The 16,032-nt window shown below is 47.7% G+C and overlaps 1 protein-coding gene across 6 annotated transcripts in view; it reads right to left on the reverse strand.

The window, feature by feature from the left end:
- The window catches only part of HSF4 (heat shock transcription factor 4), a 27,647-nt gene continuing 11,615 nt past the window's right edge, over nt 1–16,032 (reverse strand). For 3 of the 6 annotated variants that reach the window (XM_039382508.1, XM_027750071.2, XM_027750072.2), the window contains exons 4-13: nt 15,230–15,354; nt 12,914–12,989; nt 11,430–11,494; nt 9,975–10,074; nt 9,083–9,207; nt 7,046–7,267; nt 5,672–5,777; nt 4,303–4,368; nt 3,841–3,928; nt 1–2,664 (exon numbers count right to left, since the gene is read on the reverse strand). In XM_039382508.1, coding sequence (XP_039238442.1) covers nt 2,468–2,664; nt 3,841–3,928; nt 4,303–4,368; nt 5,672–5,777; nt 7,046–7,267; nt 9,083–9,207; nt 9,975–10,074; nt 11,430–11,494; nt 12,914–12,989; nt 15,230–15,354 — 1,170 coding nt within the window. In that variant the 3' untranslated portion in view covers nt 1–2,467. Of the gene's footprint in view, nt 2,665–3,840; nt 3,929–4,302; nt 4,372–5,671; nt 5,778–7,045; nt 7,268–9,082; nt 9,208–9,974; nt 10,075–11,429; nt 11,495–12,913; nt 12,990–15,229; nt 15,355–16,032 lie in introns of all 6 variants that reach the window. The other 3 variants (XM_027750064.2, XM_027750066.2, XM_039382506.1) reach the window with 1 other exon arrangement.

Consider the following 16,032-nt stretch of genomic DNA (forward strand, 5'->3'; position numbering starts at 1 on the left):
TGAGAAAAAGGAAACATGTTTAATTAGTGTTCTCTGTAAAACTTTACAAATGTACAGCATAGTGCAAAACGCAGTCTCAGCACGTCACCTTCGAGTAAAATTAACAGTGTAAAAAGCCGAGGAACACGAGCTTGGCTCTTCACAGGAGTGGCTCCCAAGTTCTCTTCCTGGAGGTTCCTCTCTCCCTGTCAAGCTCCAATCCCATGTTTATAGTAGAGCAAAAAGCCTAAAGAAAACCCCAAGGACCCTCCCGAGAGGCTGCTCCCCACGAGCTCAGGCTGCCCCTGCACAGACGCCGCAGCCCGGGACAGTGTCGGGCCCTGGGCCGAGCTGAGCCGGCCCTGCACAGGCAGCTCCCCGAGGTGGGTCATTGCTCAGCCCCAACCAGGAGGGCACTGAACCCACACCCAACCTCAAGCATGCCACAGGCTTCGGAAAAAGGCTTCAGGAGCTTGAAGTTAAGCATGTGCTTCAATACCTTGTTGGATCAATACATTCAGTGTTAACATTTCAGCAGCCGAGAGTGTGGGAGCTCAGAGAAGGATGTGAATCTTGAACACACACTGCTGGGTGTCAGCAGACACCAGACAGCCTTCAATTATCTATGAGAAAAGAATTAATCAGAGTGCAACTCAACGACTTTCCATCACTGGAAATGGCAAAATAGTGGCAAATGGGCTGATCTAGGTGAACTTTCTGAGCACAAATCCCTTGAAAAGGAAAACCTTTTCCAGGATACACTCAAGCACATCATCTAAATACCAGGCCAATGGGGGCTGCCAGAATTTTCCCTTAGTCCTGAACACAAAAACGGTGGCTGGGATTAATTCAGAAGCTCTCACACCCTGCTCCTGCACAGACTGCACCACCAAGGCAGTGACAGAGCTCCCAGCACACAGGAGTCAGCTGGGGGAAAATGTGCTCAAAAGTGAACGTTTCTGAACTAACACATCTGTTCACATAATGATAAATGGATGGAGGAAAGGGCTGTGACAGGAAGGTCCATTTAAAATATGCTCATCTTATTGTTATTTTGAGCCTGCACTCATCTGATTGATTGACTGCATTTTGGTGTGGATGCTGCTTGACCAAGATGCTCAGAAATCTGGTTTATAACCAAGAGCTGTCATGGCAATGAAAGGGGACAGAGCATTTCTTCAAATGACACTGGCACAGCTTACACCTCCCTGTCTAAGCCCTTAGGAGGCCTGAGTTAATTGAATTTCCTGGATCTGTTCTACTGCATTTGAGTAGCTTTCCTAAGGAAAAGCAACTCAGGTAGAGGATATTGAGATAAATAATATGTTCTCATTAGAACTACAGCATAAAAAACAAAGCTCTGCTTTGTTGAGAAACTCAGTCGTCAGAAACCACATGGAAGGGGAAGATTAGTTCAGCCTTTGAGGCTGGTCTCAGATGCACAAAGGACAGAAGAAAAGTTTGTGGGACATGGTGGACTAACCCTTCTGCTTCTCTCCTACACTGAGCAGCTGAGAGTCCTTCTAAAAGGGGGATCCAATCAATTGAACTCTTTAATCAGATTTTATACATCAATAAACCAACGGGCACATCTTCAGAGGAAATAGAACAGGTCAAAGCCAAGGGAAAAAAAACCATTGGACTGGACATGGAATACTTAGCCAGCACCAAACCCCAGAGTGTGCTCCCTCAGTCCCCTCTGCACATGAAGAACTGCGTGTGCAGAAGAGTCTATCCCTTTTTTATGTTTTTAAGTATGGAGTGCCCTGCCTTTCTCTAAGAGAAAAGAAATTTGGGGCAAAACAAATCCCAAACAACAAACGCTCTCAACTCAGCGTGGGATGTTTTGTGGCCTGTGATGGCCTGTGGCTCCCCTGAGAGCCAGAGACACGTCCTGGGGGGTCACTCAGAAAATTATCTTCTGCACACCCTGAGAGATCTGTTTCCTACTCACCCTAGGAGGACAAGGGAAAGGCACAGGTGCATCCCATCAAACCCAGAAAATGGATAAAAAATATTTGTAGAGCATTAGATTATTTTCCTATTTCAAGAAGAGCATGGAGAAGGGTCAGGCATCTTAGCTAATCTGTGCTGCCCCTGTAAAATCCCACAGTTTGCCGTAGCAGACACTAGTCAAGATCACTATTTTATGAAGTCCCAGACTTCATAAAGGACTTTCAAGCTACTTTTCACTTAAATTTTGTTAGAAGTTTTGAAATTTCTAAAAGCATTTTCAAGAAAAAAAAATCCTGCCAAGTTTTCACTCCCCCTAGGAGCAAGCACCAGAAACAGTATTTTGTTTTAAAAAACACTGAAAACCAGGTGCAGGGAGAGCAATGCAACAGCTACCAACCATTTCCATCTACTCCAAAAAAAGGGCACAAAAAGAAACTCTCTAGTGGGTTTCTGAGTCACTTTGGTTTCTTTACATTCAAACCTGTGGATGCTTGGATGGGTGGGAGGGAGATGTTGGTTCTTGGAAGCAAAATCACTGGCTGTTGTCTGTTGAAGAGCTTAGGTTTAAAGGGATGTCCCCCTGGACCCCCACAGAGGACAGGTAGGAAGCCACATTTTCAGGTGGAACATAAAGGGATGAACTCTCAGGCAAGCTGAGGAGGTCGTTTCCAAAGATGGACTGACGGTCGATGAGGAACTGCTGGGCACTCTCCAGGATGACATCTTTCCCTGGGAATGCAAACACACAGGAGAAAACTCAGCTTCTGCAGGGCAAGTTACCCAACTTTATTATGTAGAACTGAAAAGTGACAAATCCTCATTGCAACAGCAGTGAGGAGCCTCATGCCAGGCAAAAATCACTTGGAAACACTTGAGTCACACCTGGACTCACTTAAAAGTCTGTTAAGATCCATGGGAATCTCTGCAGGTCACCAGGTGGGTTCTGCCTGGATGCTGAGATGCCTCCCAAGAAGTGAAAGAGGGATGACCAAATGGTTGGAGACACTGGGGAGTGGATGAGAGCAGCTTCTCTTCTCCTTCACTAAGAACTCTCTAGTTTTCCTCCTCTTTGTAGAAGGAGACCTCTGTCAATCGTCCCATTATTCCAGCATCACACCACTGCATGGGCCACAAAGGCTTTGCAAACAGGGGATGCTCAAGGACTCTCCCTGGTGTAGCTGGGCTTTTCTTTTAATGCCTTTGAGATGCTCATGCAAAATGCTGAGGTTGGAAGTCCTTGAACAACATGCAATAAATCAAAAAGTGGCTGCAGCACCAACCAGGGCTCACAAAAACTTCTTTTTCAAGTCCATCCCAGCTGAATACACATGAAAATAATAATATATCACTATTTCATGACCAGGAAAACACTTCTAGATTCATGTCTAAGGTCAGTGACACACTTCATCAGTCAGTGAGTGGGAGATCAGCTGGACAGTTCCCTTGAGGTTTGCTCAAAGGTCTGGAGAAACAGAGACATAGCCTTTACCTCTGGCTGCCAGCAGCTTCCAGGGCACCTCCTGTGCAGCAGGAGCCAGAGCAAACCCAGGACCTGTGCAGCTCTTACCACCCCACCCACGGAGATCACCACAGTGCCCTGAGGTGGCCACGAACAGGCAGAGAAAGCAGATGCTTGACAGACCTGGAGAGGGCCCATGGCAGAAATGGGGGCAGTTCAATTCCATTTACACCTCAGTTTATCCCTCACACCTTCCCCACTGTGCAGTAACTGGCTCAGCAGCTGCTGCGGCAACACTGCTGACTGGCAATCATGGAATAAAATAACAACCATGGTCTGGAAGTAACATAACAACTCCCCTGGCAAACAGTCAGTGCTGGCCGTGGTATCCACTGCTGACACTGTGAGCACCTCAGTGACATCCCTTTCCCAGCTGCTGCTCCTACCTGGGCAGGTGCTGTTAAACGGGGCGTTGAACACTTTTGGGGGCAGCTCAGTTGCATTCTTCTCCAGATCCACTGTGAGTCGCTGCATCTTGATGCAAAAATATAAACTACAATGTACAATTATACAAAGACAGGGGAGCTCGTTAGAACTAGGCCACTGGGAGCATCGGTGCTTCATCACGCTCCCAACACCCCCCAGGAACAGCAGCCACCCTCCTGCCCTGCCTGTCCCCCAGCTCACTGCACCTCCCAAACCCCCAAACCCAGGGCTCCAGGGCAGATCTGCCTGCAGGAGAGGGTGCAGGGAGGTGCGATCCCCCCTGGAGCACTGGCTGACGTGGCTCATGTCACCCGAGGTGACCAGGCTGGTGTCCCGTGGCTGGGTCAGGTCCCTTCCAAGCCCAGGCCATTCTGTGCCTCTGTGATTATTATTTTCATAGCTCAGAAATACTCATCTCTTACCGGGGACAGACTGGCCTCCATTTCAGTCATATTCCACTCACTCAGAGATAAATTGGGATTAAAGACCTGCTGGGAGACAAACACAGTTAGGGCTCTGAAGGGTGGAATGGTCCTCCACTGTCTGCTGGAGGGTTGTAGCCCTGCACCAAGGGAAGCTACAGGCAAAGGCTCCTGTGTGCTGGGCTAAGGGGGCACTTGTGAGACCCCCAGGCCCTGCTGCTGCCTGGGGGGACAGCACAGACATGGGTGCCACGGAGGTGTCACAGACCAGGGCAGCTCTTTGTGTCACTGCACATGCAACTTAAAGCCCTTTTTCACCGCTCTAGGACACCTCCAGAGCCATGTGGGCTTTAAAAGCATTCCAAAACTCAGTAGCACAGGGCAGGTTCCTGTTGCATCATTGCTTCCATGGCAGTAAGTGTGAGCAGTCTGGGAAAAGGAGCTGTTGATCTGGGGCACAGTTCCATGATTCATTCTCACTCTCGTGACGTTAGTTGCACAGAGAGAGACGTGTGTGGGTAACAGGAAAATGAGAAACATTTCCTAATGAGAAACAAGAAACAGGAACCAACAGAGCCAGTGACAGAGCAGCCCATTAGAAATGCTCCCTGTAAAGTCAAAATCAATCACAGACACTTGGGAAATGACTTGAAGAGAATAAGATTGATTTTTAAATGATTTTTCATTCCTATTTATCCATGAAAGCTTAACCTGAAGCACCTCCTCAAGGGAGCATATCTTTGACATACAGATTCTTTCCTTACGGACAGAGTTATTTGATTATTGGCAAAAACCTTTCATATACTAACTTTATGTACAATAGAGAATAAACAAACCTTCCTATTTCTGCATGTATAGCCAAGAAAAAGCCACCATCCATTTCTAAGGAGGGGTGACCTGAGAACTGAGACAGACAACTGCCTCAGCAGAGAGAGAATTTGACATTGGCTACACTTCCCTGAACGTGGGAAAGGGGGAAAGGGGAAGGCAGTAAAAGGTAAACACTATCTAGGAGTATCTAAGATGCAGAAAATAAACTAACCCACACAAAGTAATTACCAAACTAGCTAGAGAGTCATATTAAACCTATTTTACATACATTTGTTGATTTCTTTACCAAATGCACCGTGTTTTGTGCTCTGAGAAGTTCAAATATGTTTATTTTCAGTGCAAAAAGAAAAAGCATCATTTAATCTGAGATCTTTCTAGTTCTTGTGAGCAGGTCGAAACAGGGCTGTGACTCCACAGGCAGCATGTGGCAGACAAAATGCCACACAGGAAGGAGCAGCATGGTCCGATTTGCAGCCCAAGGGAGCCCCTGTGACCCTCCCAGCTGTGACCCAGCCCCACCCCGAGCAGCAGCACTCACATCCAGCAGGCTGGCAGGCTCCAGGCCGTACTGCTGGCTCCTCAGCAGCAGCTGCAGCCCCTCCAGGCTCCAGTCAGTGCCCTCCAATGGGTCTGAAATATCTGTTCTGAGAAAACACAACGGGACATGTTGCCACAAAGGACATTTGCACAGATATGTATAGAAAGCAGGACTGAGCAGCCTTCCAGCAGGGTGTTTGAATCTCATTTTGAAAACCAAGAGCCCACTGCCAGTCTGGGTTTATGCCATGTAACTTGGTTTAATCCCAGAAGCACAACTCAGCAGAGCACACAGGAGACTGGGCTGATGGTAAAACAAGTGAGACTCCCCCTCTCCTGGGTGACACACGTGGTTTGGGGATGGATAGTCTGTAAGCACCTCCTTGAGACTGGGAAAATTAAACCTTTCCTTAGAGGAAATCCTTTTAGAGGCACTTGAAACCAGAACAGGCTGCATTGCCATCCTTACTGGTCCAAGAATTACTGTTAACTGATGCTTTTTAAAGGAGTGACCTTTAGCTGCAGGCATTCAGCCTGCAGGCTGCATTTACTGGAAATACTCAGCTAAAGGAGCAACAGTGAGGCCCTGCTGGGTTTAATCCCCCCAAAAGCTATAAAAAATGTCTCTTAAACTCAGATCTTTAAAAAAGGATTATTTTGCTTCTAATAAAATGTTCTGAAGTATCCAGTGGATTCAGAAGGAGGATTCTGATTCTCTGTAAGGACCTAAAGGAAAACGGAAGCTTTTCTGATAACCCTAATGAGTGTTTTGGGTTCCCCACCATTCCTCCCCAGTCCTCCTTACAGTGCTGCAGCTGCCATAGAGAATGACCTGCAGTTCCACATCATCCACCAAGCTGCACCAGGCTCTCCTTCTGCTGGTGAGGTCTCCTGAGCCCTCAGCCTTGACTTCAGAGCTGTTGGGATTTCAGCCTCAGCCCCCAGCTGCAGCAGAGGCTCACTCAGCCTGCCCTGTGGCTGAGCCCAGGGGCACTGTGCTGCTGCTCCTTGCAGATGCACAGCACAGTCCAGTGGCCTGCCAGCCTGCAGCACAGATGCTGCTCTGGGCTACAGCTTTCACTTGGGCCTTGGGCAAATCCCCCTCTTCCTGCTCCCAAGGCTCTGCTGCACATCCTCTGACAGCCCTGCTGGTCCTTCAGGCAGTCACCCACAGACCCCCCAGCTCTGTGAGCCATCCCTTGCACTTTGAGGCTCCTCTAGCAGGTGCCGCAGGTGCCACAGGTACCAGGCTGCACTTGGCAACTCGGAGTCACCCTCCCTCCTTCCCTCCCCAACTCCCCCCTTCCCCACCCTGCGAGTGGGAAGGCAGAGCCACGGGAACAGGCAGGGCCACAGCTGTCCCTCCTCGCCTCACCTGTCCAGCAGAGCCCTTCTGCCCCTCCTCTCTGGCGGCTGGGAGGTCCCCGGGGCTGCAGCACAGCCCCCCTTGCCCTCCAGGACAGACTGGACCATGGCAACAGGCAGCACCGGGGGCTCGGGGCAGGCCCGGCAGCCGGGCAGGGGCACGTCGGGCTCGGCCGTGCCCTTCACGCCAGGGCTCACGGGCTCCTCCTTGATCAGCATCAGGCACTTCTCCCTGCACCAGAGACAGGGCTCAGCACCACACACAGCTCTGCACGGGCTCCTGCTGCTGGGCAGGGGCACAAGGGCTGCTTCCACTTCCCCTCAGACTGCCCCAGGAGGGCTTTCCACTCCCCCCACGAGCAAAAGGAACCAGCAGCCTTGTTTTCTTCTCAGCAAGCTCTAGAAACGTGCTCAGCTGAAATATCTTTAGTCACTTCATCGGCCACAGTTAAAATGAATTTGTCCCTTTCAATTGTTCTGCAAACATGGGAAATGCACTTCCATGGGTTGATCACTCCTCGGGTGAGTGTTAGGTTAAAGGGTCACTGGGCTGGAGAGGTTCTCCTGAAAAAGTCTCCACCCTAGAGATAGGAATGGGATCAGTAAGACCTTCCCATGCAGGAGTTAGGTTTGGACAGGCAAGCACTCTAGAGATCCCAGTGACACAGGTCAGGATCTCGTGGCTCTCCAGGGCTTGGAACAGAAGCTATCACAATCTGACAGTCCAGTCAGTTTTACTTGTTTGGAGTCTTGCCTTCTTCCAGTGGGAGAGGCACTCCACGTTATTCCCACATGGACATGTACCAATGAAGTTTTTATTAGCAGCATTTTGGATGTACAGGTCTACTCTACATTACTTAAAGGAGATTGCACAGCTCCCTGTGAACCTGCAGAGCTGAAGCCAAAATGACAAAGGCATGTAGATCAACAGGCACAGGGCATGGAAGCCATTCTGAGAACTCTTATCACCCAACACTCACAGACTTGCTTTGCTGAGACAACACCATGTCACACACACAGGATGGTGTGTGACACTGCAGAGCCTTCCTCAACAGCCCCTTCTGATCATCTGCTGGTCTCTGGGTTCTCAGCTCCCACCAGCAGCTCATGTGGATTTAGCAAGTACCACACCTGAACTGATGAGGGCCAGGGCTGACTCAGATCCTCAACAGCACAGATCAGGAGCCACCAGATGGCACTCAGTAATTAGCAGAAATAAGTAACTTAACTTGAAGGTTACATTAAAGTTTTTCTGCTTTAGAAATGGCTTCCAGGGTTGGTTGTTTTTTGTTGGTTTGTTTTTTTTTAATCTGAGGCTCTTTGCATGCTCCTAGCTAATTTTATGGCTATGGTTTCAATTATGTGGCAGATTTACAGGCAATTTCTAGAGTATAACTGCCTCGCCTCTACGCCTCAGAAACTGTTTCCATGATTCATCTGTCTACTTACTTTCCACTGACATAGCTGTAGCTATTCTGCTACTAGCCCTAAACACACTGCATGTCTGTGGCAGGAAGAGATAAGCATTAAAATACCTCTGCATTCAGTTCTTAAGTTACTGGGGCCTTTTCACAGAAAAGTTGTCAAAAATCGGAAGTTGTTGTGATGCAACCTTTCTGTTCTCATTAGCAGAAAGATGTACAATTTGATTGTTTCTTCTCTGCCAAAGCCAAAAGGAAACATTATTTCTCTCTCTCTACAAACCCAACAAGTGTTAGTATCTAGTTAGTTGATTAAGTCTGAGACAGCCCCTGTCTTGAGGACAAAATATAAAAAAACGTAAAATATTTCTCAAAGAGTGGAAGCTCTCAACATGAAACTCAGGACTTTGTTTTGAAAGTTATGCTGTTATTACCCCTCTCTAATTCTGAAAATCTGACCCACTTTGCAAACTGGAAAAAGTATTTCATCCCACCATCTCTATAGAGGTCTGTGTATCAGACAGAAACTTTGGTAGAATTACAGCCACGAAAAAAAACTCCTGTGAAGAGCTGCATGAGTGTGTCCAGACCTGACTCTCCCCATTTCTAATCACAAACATGTTTACCTGTCATTTTCAGGAGGGGGCTGCATATTTATTATGTTGGATGGTGATGCTTCAGTAACGTCAGATATGATGGGTCCTCCAGCAATTCCAGGGCTGTTTAAGCAAGAGGCAGGTTCTGTTGATGGCTAAAAGGAAAGCAAAAATCATACAGATTTATCCTTCTGAGCCCCAGAACAAGTCCAAGGTCCTATCTGACATTGTTGGGGTTTACTCACTGGGACCTTGAGTCCACCCTGTACAGAAACCAACCACGCTTTCACCAACCCTGCAACATTTTAATTTCCTCTCACCTTTCCTCAACCACACAGAGTTACAGGTGTGAAATAAGCACTGGGACTGAAGTGTCAGCTACCAGGAGGTTTTACCACGTCTGACATTTTGCCTAGACTGCTCAGCTTCCTCTGGAGGGAAAGATCCAACCCAGCCCAACAGGGCAGTATGGGTGTCTCATGCCAGCCCACATATTTTAACTGCAGGACAGAAGTGTCTGTTGTCTGCTCTGGTGGGTTAGGGGGAGGTAGGGATCCCTCAGCAGCTACAAAAATCTGGCTCTGGTCAGAAAGATCATAGTACCCACTTCCAGAACACAGCTCTTCCTCTTTTCCCCTGAGGTGAACCAGGCTGGGGTAACACCAGGGAGAGTTTGGTTACAGGGTCCACCTTTCCCCCTCACTCCCACGGCCTCCCACATGAACATAGCAGCACAAGCACACAAAGGCATCCCTGAAACTGGGGAGCTGAAGAAATTATAAATGTCACTCAGCTTTGCAAACCTCTTTTTCACTGCCAAACTCTTGCCAAATTACTTATTCCATAATCTCTGTTACTGCTTTAAGCCTTTTCCCCCCTGGGCACAGCAACCCCCCAGAGCTCAGGGGCCAGTCCAACCTACCGACTGTATGAAATAGGGGTCGTGCAGGGGGTCTGCAGACAAGTGCCGGCTGAACTTGGACACTGGGGGAGTTGAGATCCCATTGTCAAGCATCAGAGGTCTGTGAAGAGAAACAGGTTTGTTTTCCAGCACATACTGACTGGCTCCTGGTTGCTCATACAAGAAATGTCTCTCAGCCGAGGGCTCTTTTCCCCTGAGTACTCTGTCTTTCCTCAGCTGTGAGGGTCTTTCTTGTCCGGTGTTATGGACAAGAAAGGGAAAAGTTTTGTAGGAGGTCACCATTAAAAAAGAACACTACCATATAGAGAAGGGATGGTGCAGATTTTCTGGATCTTATTTGAAAGATGCCAGTAAAATAACAAATTCAATTCATACCCCTAGTTGCTAGTGATTTCAAGCTCTAGGCTGGATCCTCAGCTTGTTTTACTGGAGGTAGTTATGCTGACATGATTAGTGCAATACTGGGAATCTGTATTCCTTCTTACAACTCCCTCACACTCAGAGCCTCTCTGGCAAAACTGCATCCCCATACACAGCACTTCATAAGAGGAACCTGTGCCACCCACTAGGTAAGTCATAAAGCAGAGGAAGACACAAAGCAGAGCACAGCCTGAACTCATTGCATATGGGCTTTCAAAAAGTGACTGCCTAGGCCTTTAGAGATGGTCATTAACAAGAAGCAACAGATCTGTGGGCTGGTCCTGTAGTGGGAATGCCTGTTTTCTTGATTGAAATCAAGAAAAAAATATGAAGGAGCCTCAAAATGTCACTGCTTTTCCATCATGAAACATCCTGGGTGGCAGAGCTTGGTTTTGTGATACAGTCCCAGAGAAGCAGGGAACTGGGATATTTTGCTATACACCCACTATTGCCACTGCTGTAATGACCCTATAAAACTGCCTAGAAAATTCCTTTTCTCCACAAGCACCAAAGGCATGGCTGCTTTCCTAGAAGGCACTAAGCTTCCTAATTCAAGCTCCTCTACTCACTTGCCTGGAAGAGCTTATCTAAAGACACCCCTTGGCTAAAATTTTTCCCCACCTTCCTCTCTGTTGGTTCCATGCCACCAAACCTGTGTTGGATACACACCACATTCAGTGACTGTGGGTCAAACCAAAGGTGTCCATGGGCTGGCTGGGCCCAGCCCTGCTCCTACTGATGTCAAGTGGCAAAACTGGAACGTGTAGGACCAGCAGCAGGGTCCTGCCCTTTAGTCTCCCACTAGTTAGCGTTCCCATCTCCCCTCATGCTCTGTGTTCCCCAGATAAAGGTCATGAGCTGACACGGTGCTTCTCTAAAGAGCAGTGAATGGGGCCTGTCAGCAGGTCTGACTCGGCAGTTCAGCCCTTTCACTGCCCATCCCATGGAGCCCTGGTCCGGTGACCGCCTGCCCGGGCGAGCTGAGCTTGTGCTTTTAGCGAGGGGCACATTATGCACCCACACAAGGGTACTTACAGCTTCCTCTTTATCCCAGTGCTGCTGGGGCTGGATTGCAGCTGGCCAAACAGAAACTGAATCAGCTGTCAGGAGAGATCAAAATCCGGTGTTAATCAGCAGAGTGATTCAGCACTCCCTGCTCCCGCAGCCATCCCTGTCTCACACGTCCTCCCTCCCAGCAGCACCCCAAAGCTGGGAGCAGCCATGAGATACAGGAGCCAAATTGCACGAGACACTGGAGCCTGAAACAGAAATAACCTGTCCAAGGACTCAAACAGCCTGCCTGGCTTTCAAGGGACACAGCCCAGTGCCTGCTTTGTGCAAAGGCTGCTGGATCCATGTGCTCAGGGCTTTCTCTCACCCTTTCTGTGCATGCAGAACTCCAGATGGTCCTATCACACCTGGGAATGCGCCTGTGAAGTGCACATGCAAACATTCCTAGGCCTGAATTAGACTTGGACTCTGTTAAAGTCTTCAGAGATGTTTATAAGAGGTGCTGTAAAGTCTGACAAAGCTCTTGCACGTGAAAGAGGCAGCTCAGGAGGGGAGACCCTGCATGGAGGTCTGAGCTCTTTCAGTTGAGTTTTTCACTTCTGTGAAAACAGGACACTAAAAAGGATGCAGAATGGCTTTGTAGAGGAATCACTTAGCAACATATTCCCAGGTCAGCTTGAACTTAATGCTCTGCTTTGACCTCCAAACAAAGAGAGCATTATTATTATATATCACAGCTGGCTCTTACTCACTGCTCAATATAACAAAATAGAGTTGCATAAAAGCCTCTCTACAATGAGCTGTGTGGCTGGTCCAGCCTCAGAGCTGGAGGAAGGCTTTGATAGCCTCGTGCATTTCTGTCCAGTCCTGTGACTCAGTGATGCCACGTGAGGGTCAGAACATGGCTCTCGGGCCCTGGGAAATGTGACGTGCTCAGTCATGTCAGCACCACCCAGGAATCACTGGACAGGCCTTTTCTATACTGGTCATGTCAGATTTTAAGGGAGATGGCTCCACAGTCTAAAAGGTTGTACAGTAATTCCTTGACTATACCTGTCACACCAGAAAATGTAATAGTCCCAGTGGGGGAATGGCTGGCCAACGTGTCACCTGCAGCTTTGTGCTGGCAGGAGGGGGGCTTCTGCCTTGCACAAAGGAAAGAGGAAAGATTTGGGAAGCTCAAAGGCATTGGTACAACCAGAACACAGCTAACATAGGGCAATCAGTGACAGCTGTGCTCTCTTGCTCAGGACTTCAACATAAAAGGGGTTTCTAATACCACAGCAAGGACTGACAGGGAAATGAAAATCTTTTGCTCTAGGGCAGAGTCTATGCTTTGTTAATGACCACTTTCCACAGGACACATAAAAGCATAACACAGCTTGAAAGAAAGGGAAAATAAATACACTGCGATATCAGAGCGTGGAGATTATGGGGCAGGAGAAAAGCATCAGAGGAGGACGTGGGGCAGGCAGGACAGGCGAGGGTGGAGTCTCTGTCACCACTACCTTGTTGATCACTTTCTGTTGCTGGGAGTGGTTCTGCCGGAGAGAAACAACCTCCCGCCAAAGGACTTCGTTTTGCCTGGAAGGGAAACAGAAATTTTCTGTGAGCACAGAAACGTCCCAACAGCCCATGGTGCTGCCATGACCCATCTGTGCAAAGTCTGCCTCACTCTGGGGCTCCTGTTGTGCTTGGCTCTTGTCAGGTGTCCCAAATAGGGTCACACAATTGCCTTCCTTGTTCTTCTTTGACCTCAAAAGAACTATAGACCAAAGCATGGAGGAAAAACAAACAAGGAAATGCCAACGTTTATAGGGGAAGGTAACAAAGAACACATGCATTTAGTTTTTGTGGAACATTTGGGTCAAACTAGGAATTTCAGCAAGGCCTGATTTGTGACTGTGACTGATTCAGATCACCAAGACTATCCTTCCACAGGAGCCAAGAAAGTCCAGCCTCTCTACAACTGCCCCACTGCTCCCAAAGACAACGAGATCCTATGGATAGAGGGACACTGCGTATTCTCCCTGCGGAAACCTCCTACACATGGGGCTATAAAGGCACGTTTGGAGTGACTGGAGCAGCAGCTAAAGAGATGCTTCTGCCCCTCAGAGCCTTGAACCAAGAGGACTGTAATGATTTGATTAGTGGGAGTGACTCATTTAACCCAGCACAGACCTGTGCTCACATTGCACAGAGAGAACTTGTTTTCTGTCTGCAAATGAAGCAGCACAGAGGGGAGCTTACAGGCCTCCTTTAACAGCCAGCCCCAGTAAGTGGGATGGGGAGATGCAGAATTTATTTACTGTGCTGCCTCCAAACTGGATGCCAGCCAAGTCCACGCTGCAAAGGGTTTTGCCAGTCAATTTATCTCCAGAGTATATGGATGTAGCAAAACTGCCAGGCCAGCAAAACCCATCGTACAGGTGAAACCAATAAATCCTTTTGCTTTTGAGTCTTTCCAGTGTGGATGCTAGAACTGGGAAGATAAGGTCCAGGGCTAGAAAGAGCACAGCAGAGCAGCTTGTACAGCCAGAACCCCTGCAGTGAACTTTCTGTGCTGGCACTGACAGGATTTCCAGCAAAGCAGCATTCCTTAGTCTGACAGCTCGTACTGGAGTTATAAACTAATGCTTCTTCACCAGGGTAAATTCCTTAGCATGCTTTCAGCCTGGGACTTCTCTGTCATAGTTTATAAATATTGTATTCTTCTCATTATTTGAATGCAATTTTGCCTTTTGCCAGATGGAGGGAGGGAGCAAGCAAATAAGAAGGGAGAATAAATTAAAATCAAGGCCAAATAAATGATACTGGAATTCCTTAAAAATTAAAACAAATTCAAGCCCACAAACTCATTGCCACTGCACCTGGATTTCACAGTGCCATCTCATGCATGTGCTAAGTGTGGGAGTTATTAAAAAATTATGTAGGATAAAAATATTTATCCATTGCACATAAGGTGCTGAGCTGGAATGAATCTCATGCAGTATGAATATCAGTTCTCATTATAAGGGAAAGGTTTTGGGTCTTTTTGATTATTCAAGTGCTTCTTAAACAAAGATCTCTGCAAAGATTAATAAAATCTGGAGGCAAATAAAAACCTCTTCAAATACATGATTTATAAAACCTTATCCATTTACTAAGCTTCTAGTGACCATGTCTGACTCAGAAGATCCCAGAGTCTCAGACAGCAGGAGGTCTGGGAGCCACATGCAGGAAGCATTGCATCTGCTTGGTTTGCTCTTACACAACAATTCTGGCCATGGCAGAAGACACAGTCTTCAGAGATGAGCCCACAGACTAAACACTACAGCAGTTCTTGTATTATATATTATAAAGTACTATAATTTTTAGGTCAGTAAAGCAGATAAATGTTAGAAGTGGAGGATAGCAGAGAGTTATATTTTTATTTTTTTAGTAGCTGGAATGGAGTCCACCACATCTCTGCCAAGGACTCTTCTACATGTGAGAGAGTTACATCTTTACCATCCTTTCTATCTCGAGGAAATAGTTATCTGAGTTAAGTCCCCAGGTTATACACATATTTCCTACATGACCTCCTTGGTGCCCTCCTCATCTGTAAAGGGAAAACATAAAGACAGAGAGGCTGAGCACTAATTCATATTTTGTAGATCAGGTGTGCACAGAAATTCTACATGTTGCTGTCTGAACAGATCCAGTCCCTGTGATCAGCCCCTGGCTCACCACGTGCTCCCTGGCAGGGAGGTGTGTAAGGCTCCTCCTTCCAACCATTCCCCACAATCCACAACTCCAGAGAAGCAAATGCCCGTAAGGAGCAGCCTGAGGAGGATTCAACTCACTGCTTCATGTCCTGCACTTGACACTCCATGTTCTCCTGCTGACTCCTCAGTATCTGTACCTCGTATAGCAACCTGCTGAGGTCCTCCTGCCGCATCTTGGTCTCCTCACTTTTCACTACTGACACCTGAGGGGGAAAAGATCACAGGGGGATTTTAGTGGTGCAAGAAGGGCTATGGACAGACAGAGCCCTGTGGTGGCTCAGGGGCAGGACTGTCACCAGCTGGGCTCCACTGGGCTGAAATACGAGGACAGGCAACGTGCACAAGAGTCTGAGCTGTCCTCACAGTACTAGTGCAAGGGCCAAAAGGATAAAATAGAGCAAAGTGCAGGACAAATCTATTCATACAGAACATCTGCTGGCAGAAGAACATTCCCTGCCAGAGTGGGGACCTATTTCAAATCAGCCTGGGGGGAAAACAAAAGTATTTTGAGGACCAGGGAGGAACTGAACTAGACTGTTTGATTTAATCTTTCTATTCTACAGAGATACCCAATCCAGCCTCGAGTTTTGCAGGGATGAGTCTGAGGTAATGCTTCAAACTGACATATTAAACTAAAGGCTTTTGCTGAAGTCTCTTTCCTGAAGTTCCTATGCTAATTCAGTAGGAGAACAGCCCTTTTGGAGCATTTATAACAGGTTAAAAGACAGAAAACAGAGGGTAGGAGTAGGTTCTCTCTTCTGTAAGAAAAGGAGATGGCTGTTGGGGTCCATGAAGGAGTTATGCTGTATTTCTCTAGGAAAGTGGGTAACAACTCAAAGGCAGAGGGGTGGGAAGTAAGCCTGGCCATGCAGCACTATGTG

This window comes from Pipra filicauda, unplaced genomic scaffold, assembly GCF_003945595.2.
Source record: "Pipra filicauda isolate LSUMZ 115617 unplaced genomic scaffold, ASM394559v2 scaffold273_size1055052_pilon, whole genome shotgun sequence".
Lineage (NCBI taxonomy): Eukaryota > Metazoa > Chordata > Aves > Passeriformes > Pipridae > Pipra > Pipra filicauda.